Source organism: Theropithecus gelada, chromosome 7a (assembly GCF_003255815.1).
Source record: "Theropithecus gelada isolate Dixy chromosome 7a, Tgel_1.0, whole genome shotgun sequence".
In the NCBI taxonomy this organism is placed as follows: domain Eukaryota; kingdom Metazoa; phylum Chordata; class Mammalia; order Primates; family Cercopithecidae; genus Theropithecus; species Theropithecus gelada.
Genome location: NC_037674.1, coordinates 44,184,995 through 44,206,932, shown reverse-complemented (window position 1 = coordinate 44,206,932; position 21,938 = coordinate 44,184,995). Strand labels below are relative to the sequence as shown.

The following is a 21,938-nucleotide window of genomic DNA, read 5'->3' as shown; positions in this document are numbered from 1 at the left end:
TAGCTGGGACTATTGGTGTGGACTTTTAACACTTTAGAAAAAAATGTGTGCCCGTGTGTGTGCGCATACATATCTCCCTATAGTTTGACTTTAAAGACCAAGGCCCAATATAGATAATAAGAAAGATCTAAAGAACAAAAATGGTCATAATTGAGCCCACTACAAACATAAGGTGGAAATTTTCCTGCCAGAACAAAGTTTCCTTTTGGAAAAATAAATGACTTCTCCCTCCTGCCTGAGAGCCAGGAGAGCCTCTGGCCTCCTTACACAGCCCAAGGAGGCTCTGTGAGGCATCGGGGTGGGCAACTGAACTTGGAACTTCCACATCCCCCTGCCTGGGTTAGTTTTAGAAGCATCCAGGGTCAGGTCACCATCCCCATCACCAAGCAGCAGGCAAGGGGAAGGAAAGAGGCCAGAATCCAGAGGTCCGGGCATGGACCAGTTCCATCCTGCCTCACTGGGCCACCTTTTACAGGTGACTTAGCCTCTCTGTGCCTGCGTCCTTATCTGTAAAGCAGAGATGATAACAGTAACCTATACCATGATGTTGCTCTGAGGATTAAATGAGTGGATACTTGTACCATGCTCTCATCAATGCCCGGCATGCAGGAAGCGATCAAGGTCCATGGCTTTTGACTCCTGACGTTTGCCCATTCATCCCTGGCCTGTTGCTCCCTCCTCAGCTCCCCTCCTTTCACCTGCTACCTCCCACTCATCCTTCATGACTCAACTTAAAGTCACTTCCTGATCCCTCTGACTAGGTCAGGCCCCCTGCTATTCCCAGAGTTCCCTGTATTGCTCATTTCATAAGCCCCAGGACACTCATTAATTTTCTGTCTTCCTGAGAATAACAGCTAACACTACATGTCAGGCATATGGTAAGTGCCTCACATGGACCAGCTCACTTTATCTTAATAACAATCCTTTTAAGTGCTACTATTATCAATCCCAATGAATGGATGAGGAAACAGATGTTCAGAGAGGTGAGGCAACTTGCCCAAGAATACACAGAAAGTAAATGACAGACTGCCATGTGTTTGACTTCAAAGCCAGCATTCCTAACCAGTGGCACCCCAAATCATCAGGGGCTATCTCGAGAAAAGGCTGCTTCTTGTAAGGGCTGCAGGCCTGGACCAGGGACCTGCGTTCTCTGAACCAAACTACCCTCATGGAAATGGAGAAGGCAGCTCTGCCTCTGTCATACTTTGTTCTGCCCTGGGCTGAATGCCCTGCCCAAGCAGCCCGATCTGATGTCAAACACCATGCATAGGACACCCTCCTCCCCCAGCACCCTTCCCCGAGTTATTTACATGACTCCCAGCTCCAGTAAAGACCACAGGCAAATCTAAGCAGGACACAACCATGGGCATCACCCTCAAGGCAACCAGCATTTGTCCTGCACATCCTCAGTGGCTGGACCACAGACACAACAGACAATAGCCCACTGTGTTGTAGGTGGGGGGCTAGTGGGGAGTGGAAGCAGAGTAGGATCATGCCCCAGGATCAAAGGCCTAGAAGTGAGATGAAAGTGTTCTCTGGAGTCAGACAGCCCAGGTACAAATCCCTGCTCCCCCCGCATTCATTCAACCTGTGACCTTGAGCAGTTCACCCACTCTCACTAAGCCTCACTCTCCTCCTCCGGAAAATGGGATGGATAATAGAATCTACCCCATGGTTGTGCCGAGTAAATGCGATCATGCGTGCCCAACGCCTGCTTGATAACTGTCATTATCGTGATGATGGTGATTAATCTTCACGGGTTGTGGACCATTATGTGATCGGATTGAAAAGGTTCTGGCTCAAAGCCAGAAGATCTGGGCATGCATCCCGCCTCTGACCCACATTAGCTCTGGGACCGGGGTGTGGTCATCTCTCCACTCAGACACTGTTTATCCATCCCTAAATAGAGGGGACCCTCCCCACCATGAGAAAGCTGATGGGATTCAGGGCAGTAACCTATGGATGTATTCTGTACGAAAGACAGCCTGGGCAAACCTGGGAGCCTCCCATCGCTACATTAATTAATTGGAAGGAGGGTGCCAGCCAGAAACCAATTACAAAATCCCTCCAGGGGCCTCTGCGGGGGCAAAAAGGAGGGGTGAGGAAGGGCGGTGGTGGCTTCTCCCCATTCCCCACCCCCACCCCACTTGTGCCTCCTTAGCAGCTGGTCCCGCACTCCAGGCCCACAAAGGAGAGGCTCATTCTAAACAGCTTCTTTTCATGTGGAAGCCACTGGATTTGCATCTGTCCTTCCCTGGCAGGGCCTGCCCCATGCCAGCTGCTCCAAGCTCCCCAGGCTGCAGGGTGCTTCAGGACCCTGGGCCTGAGCCTGCGGGGCCAAAAGGGGGAGGAATGGGAACCCAATGGGGCTGATCAGGAAAAGAGGGAAGGAGACAGCGCTGGGCGCAGAGAGAATTTGCACACATTTTCATCTCCTGGACACAAGATAATCTCTGTGGCCAGGCATATCCAAATCAGAATCAGGGCTGCCCGGGTGCCAGGAGCCGAGACTCCACCAGCACTGGCCCTGGCGGAGGCTGTGTCTGCTCCAGCTAGTTGGCCTGGGAGAGCAGTGGAAAAACTCACTCCATCCCTGAGCTGCCAGGACATTGGCCCAGCCAGCGTCCACAATCCCAACCAGCCAAACTCGTGTGTGCCAACCTCACAGGGCTGGCCAGTGTGGGGTGATTCTGGGAGCCCTGGAGAGCCTCACACCCTGCCCAGCTTCCTCTAAGAGCTGCCAGAGGTGTCAAGGTGGCAGTGCCTGGGGGGAGGAGAACACAGGGCCTCTGGGCACAGTCAGGAAGAAAGCATCTGACAGTGCTTTTCTGGAGAGTGAGCTTCATTGCCTAGAGGGAGAGACAGTAAGGAAGGAAAGAGCCTGCATTCATTAGGCACTTACAGTATGCAGGCAAGACAAGAGATCTCCCAGCTTGTGCCCACTGGACCTCGAGACTCTGAACTCAGGGCTTTGGCCTTTCCATGTCCTTCTCCTCTGAGGCCCTGGATCCCAGGGACTGTGGCTAATGCCACTGTGTTCCTAATGCCTCACACAGGGTCTGGCCCAGAGTAGGTGCTCAGAGGGTGCTGGCTAAAGGAACGAATGACTCCTAGCCGCACACCTCCCAGCACGAGAATGCTGGATATCTGGAAGAAGCCCGGGAAGGGAGAGGAGGCATAAAGGGTGTGTGGGCAGAGCAGGCAGAGCTCCTGCCCACCTGCAAGTGGGCTCCCACCCGGGAGCTGGCTCTGTGCTGGTACCCCCGCTTCCTCTTCACCAAGGCTTCCTGAGGTGCTGGCTCTCTCACTTCCTCTCCCAGGGAGACCCAGATAGGAACAAGGTGCTGGGATGTAGAATGCCAGGAGGTTCAGGTATCTCCCAGATACCTAGATTCTGCGTCAGGGAACTGGAGGCAGAGGGGCCTTATAATCCCCCTCGCCATCTGACTGTAGGTATAGCAAGGCTCCCATGGACTTGGCTCCCCTGCCCCACATCCTGTCCCTCCTCCCATCCCCGCAATGCTTTTTCCATCTAGGGCAGAGGGTATCCCACAGAGGGAAATCCAGGCACCAGCAGGACAGGCAGGGGCGATGCAGTGGGGTAACTGGAGTGGGGCCAAAACACCTGTGCCTGCTCAGGCTGCCCCAGGACCCCTTCCCAGGGCAGCCAGGTGGAAAGAGCACTGACCACCAGTCAGGAGGATTGACGTGCCAGCCCCTCCAGCCTCAAACTTGTTGAATGACTTTGGGCAAGTCACAACGTCACAACTTCTGCTCCCAGGGTCTCAGCTCCCTCATTTCTCAAGGAAAGGGTTGGGGGATGTGCCTGCTCCAAAATTTTATTTTCCTGTGGGTGACTCTGTAGGGGCCCTAGAGACACACGATCTTTGGCAAATGCAGACCTGCTATTACCTGGGCAGGATAACATCATCCTCAGTCCTTTCACATTCAGCAGGAGCCACTGGCTCCCATCAGCAGTCTGTGCCCTGCTGCAGCTGGGGCAGCAGAGAGAAGGTTGCCCACAGAAAGAGGGGCCAAGGTACCGCTGACTGTGCTGCTCACGGACCTACAATCTATCTGCTTAGCAGGGAGGAGCATGTTGGCAACCAAGGTCTTCTCTTTTCCCACACTCCTCCTCCTGAGGCCTTCTGAGGTGCAGCAGGCAATTCTGCTGCTCAGGGCACTTGGTTCCCGGACCACTGACCCCTTGAGCCAGGCTCAGGAAGGTAAAAAGCATTCAGCTCATAGCATCTAACTTAACACGGCACACCTGAAAACAGGGGAGCCTGATCGCTGTAAGCCACCTCCTCCCTTACCTGGAAGACCTACCCCTGGTCACATCACAGCCAGCAGCCAGGAAATCCCTCAAAGGGCCTTTGAGCAGGACAAAGCGGGTTGCAAGGGCCTACACTTCAGCTCACAGGTTTTCTTATAGCCCATCAACTTGTACTTTACACACAACTCTATTAATGTACTTTGTCCTCTGCTTTTCCAGTTGATAGCAATGTAGAAACAGATATTTAGAACTGGAGAAGCACTGCTAGTTTGGTACATGACTGAGATGGAACACAAAGAGAAAAACTGTGCAAAGCAGTTAGAAGAACATGAAGAATAAAATCAGCTGGAGCTACTTGTCTCAGGGAAAGCCTTGGCTCCCTCACCCCGAGCTGCCCTAGGAAGCACGTTGGACTAAGACTGAGAGAAGGCAGCACCTTGACCTCCAGTGAATGCTCAGGGCTCTGCATCAGAGCCTTCCTTCCCTCCGCTCTTTCTTCCCTTTTGCTGGCTTTCTTCTCTTTCTCGTCCCAAAAGAAATTAAGGTAACTTGCTAAATTATATACAATCAAATAGACTTTAAAACATAACCAGGAGAAATGTCATGGGGCTAGAAGCTTTCCGGGGCTCTGTGTTCCTAAGGCTAGCTAGGGCAGGAGTCCTTCAGAAACCCACAGGGTTTGCCTGCAGCTTCAGCAGCTGTACCTCATGGTTAAGGGGGCAAGGGGATGTATGAAAGAGAGGCAGGAAACGGAAAACAGGCTCACCTCCTCTGTAGAAGTGCTACTGAGGATCTAGCAACTTGCCATCTGGTTTCCTCTTCTCCACTTGCCAGGCCTCTCTGAGCTCAGAGCTCCTGCAGTCCATACCTAACCCTGAACCAGAGGACTCTGCCCTCAGGGGACCTGGTACAAGGACTAAGGCATTTGTCCAAGGGGCAGGAAGTTGGGACCCAGCCATGACCCTCTGCCTGGAGAAGCAACAGCAGAGAAGTCTAGAGCCCTAGACACTGCCCTGGGAGCTCACTCTCGAACCCATTCCCTCCCCTACCTATCGCTCCCAGTGTGTCAGCAGCGATCTTACCTCTCACACTCTCTTTAGGGTTCTCCTTCACATCTGTCTTGTAAACAGACCACCCCCCAGATAACAAAGAGTCTCCCAATCTCCATCAGAGGTGACTTTCTTGCCAGAACTGAAGCTGCACCAAGGCTCTGCAGAAGAGGCCCTAGAGATCATTGGACCCAAGTCTTACATTTGACAGATAGAAAAACAGAGGCCCAAGGATGGAAGTGACTGTCCAAGGTCACACAGCCTGTTGGTGGCTGATTTAGGACTAGGCACCAGCCCTTCAGACTTTCAGAGCATGGTGGCTTTCCCTATAGTACTGGAGGAGCTACCACCAGCAGGCTTGTAGACAGCAAGACAGTCCCCAGGACCTCTCCTGCACCCCTCCTGCTATCTGTTCCCCACAAGAACACGCCGGTCTGTGAAGGGCCAGCAAGGGGAGAGAAGATAGGGTTAAGGTGGGGATTTTATTTAATCCTCTGAGCTGGCTTAAGCCAAAGCCACATTGGTTAGAGCAGGAGGTGAGCGACATGGAGGGTTTGTTGGGGGCTGGGTACGGGGGTGGAGGAGTGTTGAATAGTCATTGGATACCAAGAAGCTAGGCCTGCCAGCGGGCTTAACAGGTAAGCACCCACTTTCATGGACTCCCTGTCCCATCCTTGCTTCAAGGTTCAGGCCTCCAAGCAGTGCTCCTCTGCCATGGAAGTCCCCCAGTAGCCAGGATGCCCAACAGAGCAGAGCAGTGCAAAGATCACTGGCCATAGATTGAGATAGACTTGAGGACAAACCCCAGCTCTGCAACATACATGCTGTGTGATCTCAGGCAAGTCATTTCACGTCTCTGAGCCTCAGCTCCTTCCACTGTTAAAGAGAACCGAACACACCTTCCTTGCAGGCCTCCAGGGAAGGAAGGCTGCATGAGTTCACGCACATAAAGAGACACAGGGGAGGCGCCGAGTTAATCCTCAGCGCTATTATTCAAACCTCACATCCTTCCTCTCTCTAGCCGGGTCCATCCATTACTCCTCTGTGCCAGCCCACTTGCATCTTTGACATTAATAACCTTAATATCCCTCCCAGCTGAACAGCATGTGCATCATTTCAAAACCCTAAGCATCCTACCCGCGGTGGGTCACAACAGCCCTGCCAGAAGTAGCCAGAGCTGAGGAAGGCCCTGCACCTTCAAGTTCATCTTCTCGCAGTGCTCCCAAGTCCCAGAACCAGGGCCAATGGCAAAGTTTGGAGTTGGGCCCAAAAATCCGCACATTCAGTCTTGGGGCACACTTGAGGAGGGCATGGGCAGGCCCTGGCTTAGCAGAAGGGGCCAAAACCACCCCACCTCCATCACTTGCACCCCAACCCTCCATCTGGCCCCACTGCTCTGACCACAAGTGGGCCTCCGGTCCCACTTTGGCCTCCAGCTCCCCAATTCTGGGACCCAGCTGGGCAGCTGGAAAAGGTGGAGTCTGGCCCTTGAATGGACAGCCAAGCCCAAGGCCACGGCCAGACTGTGAGCTCAGTACCCAGACAGATCTCTCTGAAAAGTGTGGGTTCACACCCTTGATTTTACTGGTTCTTTAACAGCCTGTTACCACCCAGGACCCATATTATCACCCTTACAGCACACAAGAAGAAACTGAGGCCCAAAGTGGACCCCTCCCCGACCAAGGTCATCCAGGGGATTTGGGATAGAGCTGGGGATTGAACTCAGGTCTCCCTGGTCCCTTGACCCTGACACTTTCCACTGCCCCATCATCTTTCCTCTTAACTCTTTCCTTCCTACAACTAGGAAGCCCCTAAAGTCTCTCCAATAAACGTGGGCCCCTATGACAAGGCCCAACAATCGTCCTCCAATATGGGGGCTGCCAAGATGCCCACCTTTGCTTCCCCTGTCACATTCCCTCCCCACATTTTCAAGTCAACCACCTGGACCTGCCCTGTCTCTGGTAGCGGCTCCCGGGACTGGGCAGCGCCTTCTGCACAGAGTGGCTTTGGAGTGGAGCCAGCGCTCCCGGCATGGGCGGCGGAGGCTGGCAGGTGGGGTGGGGTTTCCCCTCCGCTGGCCTCCTCGGGGCGGCAGGCCCATCCCCACACCCACTGCCCAGCACCAGCCCCTGCCAGCGACGCTCCCCGCCGCGCACTCCCCGGAGGGACACCGCCAGCCGCCCAGCCCAGCTCTCTAGGGGTTAAAAATGCAGCATCCCAAACAAGGGTTAAAAATGCAGTCCCGGGGTTGGGCCGGGAGCGGAGGGATGTTGGCCAAACCGCCGGGGCTGCCAGAGCGGCAATCTCCCTCTGGCCTCCGCAGTCTTTGGGGGCCAGAGTGACTCGAGCGGATCCGGCAGCAAGAGAGGCGCGCGCCGCACCTTCCCAGCACCGGCGCCCCCTCCCCTTACCCACACCCCCGCGCCCCCCGCTGCCCAGCCCGGGGGCTGCAGGCGCCGGCGGGTCCCGGGCGCGGCGGGCGAGCTGCGCTTACCTTTGTGACAGTCATGCAGAAACTCCGCGGCGGAGCGGGGGCGCGGGCGCGGCGTGCGGGGGCGGCGGCGGCCCGGGGAGGCGGCGGGAAGGGGGTCCGGCAGCTCCCGGCGCGCTCCCCGCGCCCCGCCGGCGGTTCGGCCGAGCCTGGGGGCTGCGCTCCGGGCGGGCAGCGCGCAGGGACCGCTCGTTGGCGCTCGCCCGCCGCTCGTCGCTGATGTCAGCCCCGAATGTGCATTTATAATAGATGAGCCTCCTTCGCCGCAGGAAGGCGAGGCAGGAAGAAAGGGAGAGAGGGAGAGGGCCCGGGCTGGGGGGCGGGGGGAGGAAGAGGGGCCGGGAACTCGCTACAAAAGAGGAGGCGGAGGGAGGAGGAGGAGGAAGCGCAGCCCGCCTGCGGCCGTGCCCCGCGCCTCCCGCTCGATCGCCGGCCGCTGGGCACCGCCGCTCCCGGAGCCGGGACGGGCGCCCGGGTCCGCGGCCTTAACTCCTTCGGGCCTGCGGACGCCACTCGGCTGGGCGAGGCTGGCTCCCGGCACCTGCCGGCTAGGGGAGCGGGCGGCGCCCCGGGCTCTCCGGTGCCCCGCTGGCCCGGGGACGCTGGTGAAGTCACAGACTGGACGGCCGAGGCACTGCGCGGGCAAAGAAGGCGGTCGGGCTCGCCCCCTGGAGGCTCGCAAAGTCGGCCCGTGGGCCGTGAGTGTGGCGCGGCGGGCTGGGAGGGGCGTGGCAGCCGCAAGCCCGGGAGCCCTGCCCGCACCCCGCCTCGCGCTGGCCTGGGGCACAGGGTGGCCAGACGGATTTGTGTAAGCACTCTTTCGAATCTAATTCCCGCCGCGATGACTTGCCCGAAGGCCGCCTTAGTGAGTTTTGCAGAGGAGGAAACTGACGATCAAAGTGGGACGGACGTGGGAAGTGACTTAGACCACAGCACAAGACCTGCCTGCCCGAGTCGTTCCTCCCGCTCTTTCCACTCCGCTGCTAGCTCCCTAAGGGAACCTCTTGTTAAAGAAGCTGCCCTGCCCTAGGACCGTCTACACTACCCCTGAATGCCGCTCTTCTCGTGGAGGGACAACACAGGTGCGTCCCGTGTGCTGATCCAATCCTGACTCGGGGCACACTGTGTCCTGGAGCTGCTGTGGGGATTTGAGGGACAGTCACCTGGAGGTGACCTCGCAAGTCTTGAGAAAGGAGGCTCCCTCCCAAGCACCTGGGCAGAACCGGTTTCCGCAGATACAGAACCGTGAAGAAGGTGGAGGGGAGGGGTTAGCAGAGATGGAGGCAGAGGAGTCCTCCAGGCAGGACAGCCTGGCAAGCCCGGAAGTGCTGGTTTCCTGCTCCGTGGTAATTACCAGTGCAATTCACCAGGACAGCAATGGCAACGTCATATATGAGCACCTGCTCTGTGGAAAGTGCTGGGGGAACAGAGAGGAGATGGAATGCCTGCCTTCCAGGAGACCAGTGTCTAGATTGGAGCAGTAATAAGAGTAACCAGCCTCCAGGAAGTGCTTTGTGGGTCATCGTGCAATTTTTGTTTTGTTTTGTTTTTTGAGACGGGAGTAGTCTCTCTGCCGCCCAGGCTGGAGTGCAGTGGTGCAATCTGGACTCACTGCAACCTCCGCCTCCAGGATTCAAGTGATTCTTCTGCCTCAGCCCCTCAAATAGCTGGGACTACAGGCACGCAGCTACCACGCTGGGCTAATTTTTTATTTTTAGTAGAGATGGGGTTTCACCGTATTGGCCAGGTTGGTCTCGAACTCCTGACCTCGTGATCCACCTGCCTCAGCCTCCCAAAGTGCTGGGATTACAGGCATGAGCCACCGCACCTGGGCCTGCCATTTTTAACTACATTTGCTTGGGAACCCTAAATGCAACAGTGTAAGGAAAGAATTACCATCCCCATTTTGCTGATGAGTAAACAGATTTAGAGAAGGGAGGGGACTTGCCCAAGAAGACACAGTGACAGAGCGAGGACTTGAATGAAAGTCTTAAATCAAGCTCAGCATTGTGCTTTGAATCCGTAAACTCCAGGGTCCATTCCTACCTACTGCCTTATTTGAGTTTCACAGGTGTCTTAGGTTATAGGTAGGCAGCTATTCGTTCCCTAGAGGAGTTCCAGGGACTTACTAAATCTCTTGGGTAGCAGATGTGCTGCAGACCTCAGGCATCTCCTCTGTGCCAAACCCTTCCTAAGGCATCTTCCCACGTTGCTTGCCTGCCAGGAATGCTCTCTTATTCTTCTGCACTAACTCAAATGCATCCCACCTCTCACGGCACCACCTCCTTGCCACCTCTCCTGACAACTCCAGCCCAATAGCTCTCCCTGTTGCATTTAGTTCTCAGTGTCTGGTCTCATTTTCATGAGCCTCTGAGCACAGAGGCATGCCTTCTCTCACTGTGTACCACTGGGCACCTAGTAGGAGCTTAGCAAATATTTAATGCCACCGAGAACAAATCAAGCAAAATACACATTTAACCTGCAGCAGAGGAAATTTAAATTGGGCCCACGAAAGCATTTCCCACCAGCGAGCTGTCCAGCACTGGAAGAGTCAGATTCCCTGTCTCAGCTGTCTTGGGCAGGTTAGCTTCTAGCCAGGAGGATGGAACTCAAGACCTTTACAGGGCCCTTGCAGCCCTAGGACCCCATCAGAAGCCTTTAAAGGGCAACTCAAGGACACCAGTCACCCTGCACCCATGGCTGTGACTTGTCTGTCCACTTTTATATCTTACAGAGATTTCAAATCCCAGATTGTCATCCTGAGCTACCCAGCATGCCTCTTGGCACCTTTCCTACCATCCGCCGTTGCTGTGGGCTCTGGGAATGAGACAAGTACTTAATATCAGCTTGAGCCAAATGTAATTAGGAACATCAATCTGCTGCCCCTAACCCATGTGACGTTCTCCAAAGGCAGAAGGAAAATGTTTCTGATCCCTCCTGTGCTGCTGGCTCACCCCCTCTGTCACATCTCCCCAGGCAGAAGGGAGATCTAGAAGAGCAAGGGCAAACTCAGACAATGCCACATCCCCTTGTGCCCAGTCATGGCCTCTGTGTGTAGGAGATACTGAGAAATACATGCATTTTCTTTTCTTTTCTTTCTTTTTTTTCTTTTTTTGTGACGTAGTCTCACTCTGTCACCCAGGCTGGAGTGCAATGGTGTGGTCTTGGCTCACTGCAACCTCTGCCTCTAGGGTTCAGGCGATTCTCCCACCTCAGCCTCCTGAATAGCTGGGACTACAGGTGCCTGCCACCCTACCTGACTAATTTTTGTATTTTTAGTACAGACAGGGTTTCACTATGTTGGCCAGGCTGGTCTCGAACTCCTGACCTAGTGATCCACCTGCTTTGGCCTCCCAAAGTGTTGGGATTACAAGCGTGAGCCACCGCACCCAGCCAATGCATGCATTTTGTATGGTACGATTGTTAACACCACAACACTACTCATCCTGGGTCTCCGGTAACATAGCCCTTAGTTTGGGTTTCCTCCAAAGCAAAGCCTGAGAAAGGTGTTGGATGCAAGTGATTTAACTGGAAGGTGATCACAGGAGTGGAAGAGTGGGGCAGTGGAGGTGGGGAGTAGTGTGGTTGAGAAGGAGCAAAGGTGAATACGCCAGTATAAAGGTGTATTCTCGCCGGGCACGTTGGCTCACACCTGTAATCCCAGCACTTTGGGAGGCCAAGGGGGACAGATCACAAGGTCAGGAGTTTGAGACTAGCCTGGCCAAGATGGTGAAACCCCATCTCTACTAAAAATACAAAAATTAGCCAGGCGCAGTGGTGGGCACCTGTAATCCCAGCTACTCAGGAGGCTGAGGCAGGAGAATTGCTTGAACCCGGGAGGCAGAGGTTGCAGTGAGCCAAGATCGCGCTACTGCACTCCAGCCTGGGTAACAGAGCAAGTATCAGAAAAAAAGAAGAAAAAACTGTATTCTCAGTGTGACTGCAGGAGGCATCCAGGGGAGGGAGGCTCAGTTCCCCAGAGACCCCTGGACCGGATACAGAATTGCCTGTCAGATGAGCGGGGTGTTTACCCACATTCCTCTTCCGCATTGTTTGAGAGCTGCCCCGAGGGCATTACCTCCTTGCACTTCAGGGCTGTGCTTTTGGGAGGGCAGAGTAGGCCTCTCAGCTTCAGAGAATGTCCTAGGGCAGAAAGTGAAGAATCCCTGGTTCTTATGGAGGTGGGATGCTGTCAGCTCAAGTCTGGGCTTTCTCAGATGTGCTAAACTGCAGGTGAGATTAGAAGTGGAGTAGCCTGAGGGGATACGGTACACACTGTGGGGTACATAAGAGTTTGCTGTATTAGTTCTGGTCTCTTCTAGACACTCTCGTGCCTCAATGCTTTAGGCCATGGTCTTTCCTGGGCCTCTGGGGCCCTAACCCTCTTTCTCAGCATGGCAAACTCCTATTCATCTTTCAAAGTCCAGCTCAAGTGTCAGCTCTGCATGTAGGTCTCCTGGCGCTGTATCCATGGTGGCCTGATTCACCCTGTATTATAATCATAATGAAATATATTTGCTCCTATCTCTTTATGGGCTCTAACCATGTGTTTGTTCTCTTTTTTAAAATCACAAGGCTGACACATGGGAGATGCTGGATAACTGCCTTGCTGATCAATAAGGCTGTGATGGCACCTTTATCTTCAACCTTAATAACCTCCTATTCAAGTCCAGGTCCCTATAGCAAGGAATGAGGGCCTCTCGGTGTGAGGCTCTGCCCTGCCTAGTGTGCTTCTTTGCCCAGCATCTGCCCAGGCCCTGTACCGAGTGCTACTCTACAGAGTGAGGAGGGCTTGGGCCTTGCCCCCAAGAAGCTTGCAGTCTCTTGCACCCATCCCAGACCATGGGTGAGTGGGTGCTGCATTGTGGCAGAGGCCACAGGGAGATTCCCAAAGCTGTAGAGCCCCAAAGAGGGAGATGCCTCTCCAGCCCTTGCTGCCTGCCTCGCTCATGCCACCCCAGGAGGCGTGCCCACATGCTGGCCGCCTCGGCTCCTCAGGCTTCCAAGCCCCTGCAGCTCTCAAGTTCCCTCCCTCCTCTCTGTCTGCACGGTGACTGCCCTAGCTCAGCATTTTCCCTTGCTGGGCCACTCGGACTTGCCCTGTTGCCTGCCCTCTTGTGCAACTCAGTCCGTTCTCCCCCAGCAGCTCTTGCACACACAGATCTGGCTGCTTGAACCCCATCAGGGGCTCCCTGCTGTCCTCAGGATGAAGTCCAACAGGGTCCTCCAAGACCTGCCCCCACCCCCTGCATCTCCAGGCTTCCCATCTCACCATAACCTGGCCCTTCTCTCCCCCTCAGCACCTAGCTGACTCTTCTTCAGTCTTTCCTTAGGTGTTGCCTCCTCCAGGAAACCTTCCTAGACAGCGACTGGAATGGTCTAGCTGCACAGTCTCTGTGTCCCCGGCTTGAGGACGGGGACTGGCTCTTTCACTTAGTAATTCCAGCGCATAGTGCTGTGCTCTGTCAGCTTCGGGTCTCTCCTTCTCTGTATGTGGGTCTCCCATTTCTCCCTTTCTGTCTGTTTTGTCCCCCAGCCGCTGTCCCCCACCACATGCCTCAGCTCCCACCCTGCCCTGCTTCTCTGCTGCATTCACCTTTCCACGCTTTGCACCTCCCTGGCCATGTCTTCCCCACACTTCCTCAGGGACGCCTGTTTCCCTTTACTGCCCTCTGCCCACCGCAACCTCTCCCTGCTCTCCGGCCTGGCAGAGGCGCACTTCTCTGCTGCCCTCCCCTTGACCTTCATGGTTTTACTCTTCCTCCTGTCTCTCCTCCAGCTCTGCCCCCACCAGATCTGCTTATTTCCACCCTCCTGCCCTTCTCACCTCTCTGTGCATTTGTCTCCATCTCCCTGTCTCTGTGGATGTCTCTCTCTCCTCTTTGTCCCACTCTTAGTCTCTTTCTCTCTTTGTCTCTCTTGCCCTTTCTCCATGGCCTCTGTTCAATGCACATATGCTGACTTTGGCAGGGGGGATGCTGGGATGGGTGGAGGCCCTGCCCTGGGGTGTCGTCTTTCACCTCTGAGGGGTGATGACTAAGGGAGCCACCTGAACACGGGCTGGTCTGGGGCCTCTACGGGTTGCGTCCTTGACTGGGTGGCCCTTACCTGAGCAGCTGCCTCTTGGTCCCGACCCCTCTGCAAGTGTGTGTGTGTGTCTGAATGTGAGAATGAGTGTGTGGGACTGTGTGTATCTGTACATGTGTGTGCATGTGTGGAAATGAGCCAGGGAGAAGGAGCCGCAGACCTGGGCACAGTGAGGGAACCCCAAGGCAGCCTCTCCCCAGAGGGCTGCTCCACTAGATCTCCTTGGGGCCATGATGGCAAAGAAACCCGGTCCCTTTATAGAGCCAGCTGGGACTTGGGAACCAGATTTCCACCCTTTAGGTCGTTTTGCATCTAAATTTTGGTAACACCTAATCAGCAGTTCTCAAAGTGTGGGCCCCAACCAGCCTCAGTTTCACCTGGGAGCTTTTTCGAAATGCAAATTATGGGGCTCCATACCAGGCTGATTGATTCAGAAACCCTAGAGTTGAGGGGCGGTGAGCAGCAGGGAGGTATTCTGACACCCCTTCTGCCCCAGTTTGAGAACCACTGATTTACATCGTAAGGTGTGGTGAGTGCCCTGTCAGATAAATCATGCAAAACAGATATGAAGGAGTTGTTTTCACCTTCCATCTCTCAGGCAACATAGCTGAACAACATAACCGAATTTTCAGCCTGAGCCAGAGGCTTTTTAGATCTTTTCACCGAAGACAAGGAGGTTACAAGCATGGCAGGGAGCAAAAGCAAGGCAAGGGGCAGGTAACATGAAACAGCTCCAGCAAGGGACAGTAGCGTTGACATTTCACGCTTTGGTTTAAAATCCTCTGCAGATTTAGTGGCTCCTGAGACCATCCGGGACTTCCCACACTCTACCCTCCAAGACTGAACCTGTAGCTGCCTCCAGTGACTGGAAGGGCAAGTCCCTGATTGCCTCCTGGAAAAGCTGCTCCTCAATTTGAAGAGCAAGCCTGGGGCCTCTGGGACTGGGAGGAAGGCGTTAGAGATCCACTGATAGCCCACAGCCCCTTCCCAGTTGCCCCTGGGCCAGACCAGTCCTGGGCAGTGCCCCCCAGGTCCTGCTTATTCCTGTTCCTCTGTGTCTGCCCCCCTCAGGAGTTCTCTCCTCCAGAGATCAGCAGAGAGCCTTCTCATTACAGTGGGGACCCCACCACCACCACCCCGGTTATATCATTTCATTCCCTGCACTGAGCTCCCAGCACTTACCACCTCCTTGGGGCTAAATACCTCCAGGCATTGCCATCACTGCATTTCAGTCCCTTATATTTGTAAAGAGCGGGCTTTGGTTGCCAAGGTCTCTTCTTGATCAAAGACGTTTCAAACTCCTGTTCCCAAGAACAAGGCTTATCTCCCGGGTTACCGGTTACAGCTGTACTCAGCTTGTGCAGGGCCTTGAGCGAATGTTTTTTTGTGTGTGGGACCTGTGTCTATATAAACAATTTGATTTTTAAAATGTAATTAAAAATTCTTGGCCCATATGAGGTATTGATGAAGGTTTAGAATAATGGGGAGAAAAGAGGTAGTAACATATTTGTTTATTTTCCAATCTGTGCATGCGAAGATTCTTTGCCAGGGTCCAAGAATTATCTTTTCCTGTTCAGGTCCAGGAATGATCTCTTTGTGTTCTTTATTGTCAAATGTCATTCCTGGCTAATTTCTTATCTCCCACCATAATAAAAAGGTGACAATGCTGTTGTTATTCACAATGCCATGGCTCTTAGGGATCTATTTGTATTAAAATAATATGAATCTTCTTGCCTCCGCAGTTCCCTATGACCCCTACTACTGTGCATTTAATACTGATTGCATCAGTGTTCACATGTACTGAGTACTGAATACTGAGTACTGAATACAGCCCAAGTGGCTGGGGCAGAATGGGAAAGGAAGGTTACAGGGAAATTCGTCAGCAACTAACAAAGAAACTCATTTAAATGTTCTTGGGCAGCTCTTTAAAGAGATATTTACCATCCAGATCACTATCCCAAATTCTTCCACAGCCTGGGGCATGGCTTTTAGATGTCAATCATCCATTCCCTCCTCTCTGCTTCCTTCGTACTTTCTTCCAAAAGAACAAAATCCTGATTAAGTGCTTTCTGCCATCATCAAAAATAGGAACTCAAGATTAAGAATAATAACATAGCTGGGCACAGTGGCTCATGCCTGCAATCCCAGCACTATGGGCGGCTGAGGCTGGAGGATAGAGTCCAGGAGTTGGAGACCAACCTGGGCAATATAGTGAGACCCAGTCTCTACAAAAAAGCAAAACAAACAAATAAAAGCTATGTGTAGTGGGCCTGGGTCCATCCTCGGCTCTTTCTGCTGCACCATGGGAGTCTTCTGACTGTTTGAACACAGACCCTTTCCTTCCCTAAGGGAAATACACTGACTATTCCCCTCAGTGTAACTGGGACAGACCACAGCTTCCAAAGCCTTCATTGTATTTCACAAGAGAACAAAAGGACAACTTGTAAGCACTTCAACTTTCTTATTTGGGGTTCCTCTGATCAGCTCACTTTGTGGGCACACTGCTTTTCTGAAAACCTTAGCCTCTGGTCTTGCCTCAGTGTAACAGCACCAGCTTATGAGTCACCACCCAGAAGTTTCCTTCCATATCTTACGACTTCATGATCAAGACCCACAATAGCCCCTAACTCATTCTGTGGGGCCAGCATTACCAAATCCAAATGAAGAAGTCACAAGAAAAGAAAACCGCAGATCAATATTCCTTATGCAGATAGATGTGTAAGCTCTAAACAACTGCTGTGTTTACACGCCAGTATTCTATATGTGGAGCCTCCCTTGCTCCTTCCAAGGATCCCATGAAGTTGCACTCATTTAGGCTGGAAGAGGCTACCTGACTTACATGCAGTCACATAGCTAGTAACTGGCAGACCTATGATTCAACCCCGTATCCAACTCCAAGCCCAGCTCTTCCTACCACGCCACCTAGTCATCTACATATGGCAAGAGAAACAGTGGACCCTGCAAGTTTGCACTGTTGTTCTTATCACCTCTGTAAGGCCTCTTGCCCAGTTGACCCACCAGAGTAGCCTCTCTCTGCAGGTGAGAACTTTCCCAAGGCCATAGACCCCACTGACCAATGAGTCGTCAGCCAAAGATCACACATCTGCAGGTGAGAACTTTCCCAAGGCCACAGACCCCACTGGCCAATGACTCCTCAGCCGAAGATCACACATCAGCCTGTGCACTGTAAGGGTTATGTGTATGAGAAGGAGGTGGAGTGGGAGGGCAATTCTGATTCTGCCACTCCTTGGGCAAGACTTTAACTCTGCACCTCAGTCTCCTCATCTGCAAATTGGGGGCAAAGCTCTAAACACTGACAACACCAAATGCTGGTGAAGACGTGGAGCCACAGGAACTCTCATTCATTGTTGGTAGGAATGCAATGGTACAGTCGCTTTGGAAGACCATGTGGCAGTTTCTTAGAAAATGAAACCTACTCTTACCATATGATCTAGCAATGGTTCTCCCTGGAGTTTACCCAAAGGAGTTGAAATCTTATGTCCACACAAAAACCGGCACATGGATGTTTTCAGTAGCTTTGTTCAGAATTGTCAAAACTTGGGCACAACCAAGATATCCTTCAGTAGGTGAACAGATAAATAAACTGTGGTACATCCAGACAATGCAATATTATTCAGTGTCAAAAAGAAATGAGCTATCAAGTCATGAAAACACAGAGAGGAACCTTAAATGCATATCACTAAGTAAGAGAAGCCAGTCTCCAAAGGCTACAGACTGCACAATTTCAATTAGATGACATTGTGGAAAAGGCAGAACTATGGAGACAGTGAAAAGATCAGTGGTGGCCAGGGGTTCGTGGGGAGGGATGACCAGGTGAAGTGCAGAGGATTTTTAGGGCAGTGAAACTACTCTGTGTGATACTGTGATGGTGGATGCATGTCATTATACATGTGTCAAAACCCATAGAATATACAATACCAAGAGTGAGCCCTAATGTAAACTCTGGACTCTGGGTGATAATGACATGCTAATGTAGATTCATTGATTGTAACAAATGTACCACTTTGGTGGGGGATGTTGACAGTGGGGGAGATTGTGCGTGTGTGGAAGCAGGGGGCATATGGGAGCTTAGTGTATTTTTTTTTTCTTTTTTTATGTGCTTTTAAAAAATTTTCTTTTAGGTTCTGGGATACATGTGCAGAACGTGCAGGTTTGTTACATAGGTGAACGTGTTCCATGTTGGTTTGCTGCACCTATCAACCCATCACCTAAGTATTAAGCCCCATATGCATTAGCTAGTCTTCCTGATGCTCTCCCTCCCTCACCCCCTGACAGGCCCCAGTGTGTGTTGTTCCCCTCCCTGTGTCCATGTGTTCCCATTGTTCAGCCCCCAAATTGCTGTACTTTCTGCTCAATTTTGTTGTGAACCTAAAACCGCTCTAAAAAATAAAATCTATTAAAAAAAAAATGAGGGCAAAATCACTCAGGTCTCAGGCTGGGGTAAATGAGCTAATGTCTGTAAAAACAAGTTGCAAACGGCAAGATGGTTTATTGACATAAGGGATTGGTACTATTATGTTTTTAAATCCTGGATGTCCCAGAAATCTACAGTGGGAGTTCAGGTCAATCACTGACTTTCAGGGTCCCTGTGTCCTCAGTTACAAACCAAGATAATATTACTTGTTCTTTGTTTCCCTTCCCTACCCTCTGACAACCTCTCAGAGGGTAAAGGGCAATAGTTATGATGATGGAAATGATGATGACAATGGTAGCCAACACTTGTGTCCCCAGGCACTGTGTTAGGCACTCTATACACATTATCTCACTTAATCCTTATAACCACCCTGACTTTACAGATGAGAGAATGAAACATGGTTGTGGGGCTGGGGGTGGGGTGGGGGCTGCGCAGGGAAGGGAGAGAGGAGAAGTAACTTGTCCTGGGTGATACCGCTGGTCAGTGGTAAAGCAAGTTCCGGAAGACTCAATGGCCTGTATTCAACCTCCAGCGTTATCCCTGTGTCTCCCAGGTTGACCCTACAAGGAACCCCAGGAGGTGGCCCCATTGCCTGGTCACTGGAGATTGGCCTCACAATAGCAAATGATGATCATATCCAATATTTCTTTTTTCTTTTTTTTTTTGAGATGGAGTCTCACTCTGTCACCCAGGCTGGAGTGCAATGGAGTGATCACAGCTCACTGCAACCTCCACCTCCCAGGTTCAAGGAATACTCTGCCTCAGGCTCCTCAGTAGCTACGATTACAGGCGCCCACCACCAAACCCAGCTAATTTTTATATTTTTAGTAGAGACGGGGTTTCACCATCTTGGTCAAGCTGATCTTGAACTCCTGACCTCGTGATCCACCTGCCTTGGCTCCCAAAGTGCTGGGATTACAGGCGTGAGCCACTGCGTCCAGCCTTTCATAGCCAATATTTCTACAGGACTTTGAAGGAGTGAAGGACGTGCTGTCCCAAAATACGCCACATTGGTGTATTAATTATTTTGAGTTGAAAACATTGGAGAAATTGTAGTTTCAGGAAGGGTGAGCTGACCCGTCTCTTCCTGCATGCAGCAAGCCCTAAACATTCTTCTGGGACGGGGTCCCTCTCCATACCAGGGTGAGAAAATAGCCCTTATCACCAGATACTGAGAATTGGGAGCTGCAATGGACCTGCATAAAAATACTCCCCAAAGTAACCCTTATCTTCCACTCGCTCTACATCTCCATGTATCTCCTGATGACTTCCCTAGAAATTTACTGCCCTTAGCCAGACACCCTTTGTCCTGTCATTTCCTCTCATACTTATCCTTCTTTGTCTAGGTATAAAAGCATCTTTTGCTTTGGCCACTTTGAACTTCACTCTCTTATAAAGATCCCCGTGTACGTGTAAAACTAATACAATTTATGTGCTTTTCTCTGCCTGTTGTCAGCAGGGTTTCTAGATCCAAAGAGCCCGCTAAGAGCCGAAGGGGGGTTGGAGGTGGTCTTTGGCTCCCTAACGACTTGCTGGGAGACAGGACTGTTTCTAAGCACATGGTATGCACTGTTTCATTTCATTCTTACAGTACCTCTGTGATATAGGTCTTCTTATGATACCCACTTCACAGATGAGAAAACTGAAGCACAGAACCCAGAGAACAGAGAACCTCAGACCCAAGCGGGAGAGTGGGGATCAGCCAGTCTGAGTCATTTATTGGACATGCTGCCTCTTGGCTGGCAAGCTCAGGTGCTTGAGCTGCTGTAAGGCAAACCCCAACAAGCTGAGTATATGTGTGTGTTGCACATGAAGCTGTGTTTGGTAGCTTTGGGAGCTACTAAATCAATGCCAAGGGAGGCCATCCCTGGGCCTCCAGAACCCTGTCTCATGTTGAGTTCACCCCAAGGGTGCCTGGCTGTACAGGCTCCCTCCTCACCCAGGATGACGTTTGGTCTCCAAATTCCAGGCCAGGGAAGGGAAGTCAGGAGCATGGAGACTTATTTTCTCCTTAACCACAGGGGAGGCCTGTGGAGCAGGAATGGGACAGAGTGAGGGGTGTGGGGGCAGGCAACAGCCCAGGGAAGCAAAGCATCTGACACCGTGAAGAGTCCGCCAGGTATCCTGACTCCCAGCAGGCATGACCCGAGTCTGGAGGGGAGGGGAGGAACCAGCATCCCTGCAGGCACCTCTCATTTGGTACCCACAGGCCCAGAGATCCGATTTTAAGTGGAGTTCCTTCAGAGAGGATATTTGGGGTGGTGATCGGGAAGATAAGGCTTTAGAACCAGCCAGCCCGAGTCCAAATTCTGCTTCTCCTACTCTCTAGCTGTGTGGATTTGGTTGAATTACTTAGCCTCCCTAGGCCTGTTTCCTCTCCTACCAAATGGGGATAATGACGGCAGCCACCTCACAGGGGAACTGGCAAGGAGTAAGGACTCAAAACACAGCTGCATCTCCGCTGTAAAACAGGGTTTCTAATAGGACCCTACCATGTTATGAGGGTTAAATGAGCAAAATACATGGAAAGTGCTTAGAAAGGATCCTCCTTCCCCCCAGCCCCGTCTCCTCATCCAGGCAGGGCACTCAGGCGTGGGGAAGGGGACTGCTTGACTTCAGTGTGCAAAATGCAAAGATGGCATTGTCAGCTGCCTCCCCACAGAGGTGGAGGAAAGATGGGGCTGTGGGAATTCGTTAGCACCAATTAACACCCCGAGACTCCCTTCTGCTCTCACCCTGGTCTGCTTCCCTGTTGGCTGTGGGCCTGGAACCACATGGCAGAGGAAGCAGCCAGACTCCAGGGGAGAGGAGGAAAGTGGGGAACCACCAGCAAAAGCTGAGGTGCTCCAGCGAAGCCCAAGCACGTATTATTTCTACCCGGAAAGGAAGGCTCCAAAAAGGAACGAGAGGCATGAGCATGGGGCAGGCCTGGGTCCTTAGGGCTATAGACAAATACCTCTCCCAGCCAGTGGCCCTCCCGGAGCATCTGATACGTGGAGTGAGGGTCATCCTGTCCACTATACAACGAACTAACTTTCAGTCAGAATCTGGCAATAAAAGAAAGAAAACAAATGTTGGAAAAGAAATGCAGACAGAGAAAATGTTTTGTTGAGCTTTATAAATATATATATATATTTTTATTTGAAAAAATTTTATTGGCATACACATGAATATATGTATTTGCTCCTTAACCACAGAGGAGGCCTGTGGAGCAGGAATGGGTCAGAGTTAGGTGAGGGGGCAGGCAACATACATGCACATGGATATATATACACACACATATATATATATTCATGTGCATGCCAATAAAAATTTTTTAAAATAAAAATAAAAGCTGGGCACGGAGGCTCACGCCTGTCATCCCAGCACTTTGGGAGGTCAAGGCGGGTGGATCACCTGAGGTCAGGAGTTCGAGACAAGCCTGGCTAACACAGTGAAACCCCATCTCTATTGAAAATACAAAAAATTGGCCGGGCGTGGTGGCTCAAGCCTGTAATCCCAGCACTTTGGGAGGCCGAGACGGGCGGATCACGAGGTCAGGAGATCGAGACCATCCTGGCTAACACGATGAAACCCCGTCTCTACTAAAAATACAAAAAA

At 52.2% G+C, this 21,938-nt stretch overlaps 1 protein-coding gene across 2 annotated transcripts in view; it reads right to left on the bottom strand.

Annotated features, from left to right (window-relative positions):
* CORO2B (coronin 2B) overlaps positions 1-21,938 on the bottom strand; it is a 213,989-nt gene that overhangs the window by 142,980 nt on the left and 49,071 nt on the right. Inside the window, exon 1 of one of the 2 annotated variants that reach the window (XM_025390632.1) lies at positions 7,820-9,016. The exons of the other annotated variant lie outside the window; for it this stretch is intronic. Within the exon in view, the coding sequence (XP_025246417.1) occupies positions 7,820-7,834 (15 nt within the window). The 5' untranslated portion in view covers positions 7,835-9,016. Of the gene's footprint in view, positions 1-7,819; positions 9,017-21,938 lie in introns of those variants that run through there. 2 annotated transcript variants of the gene reach the window in all.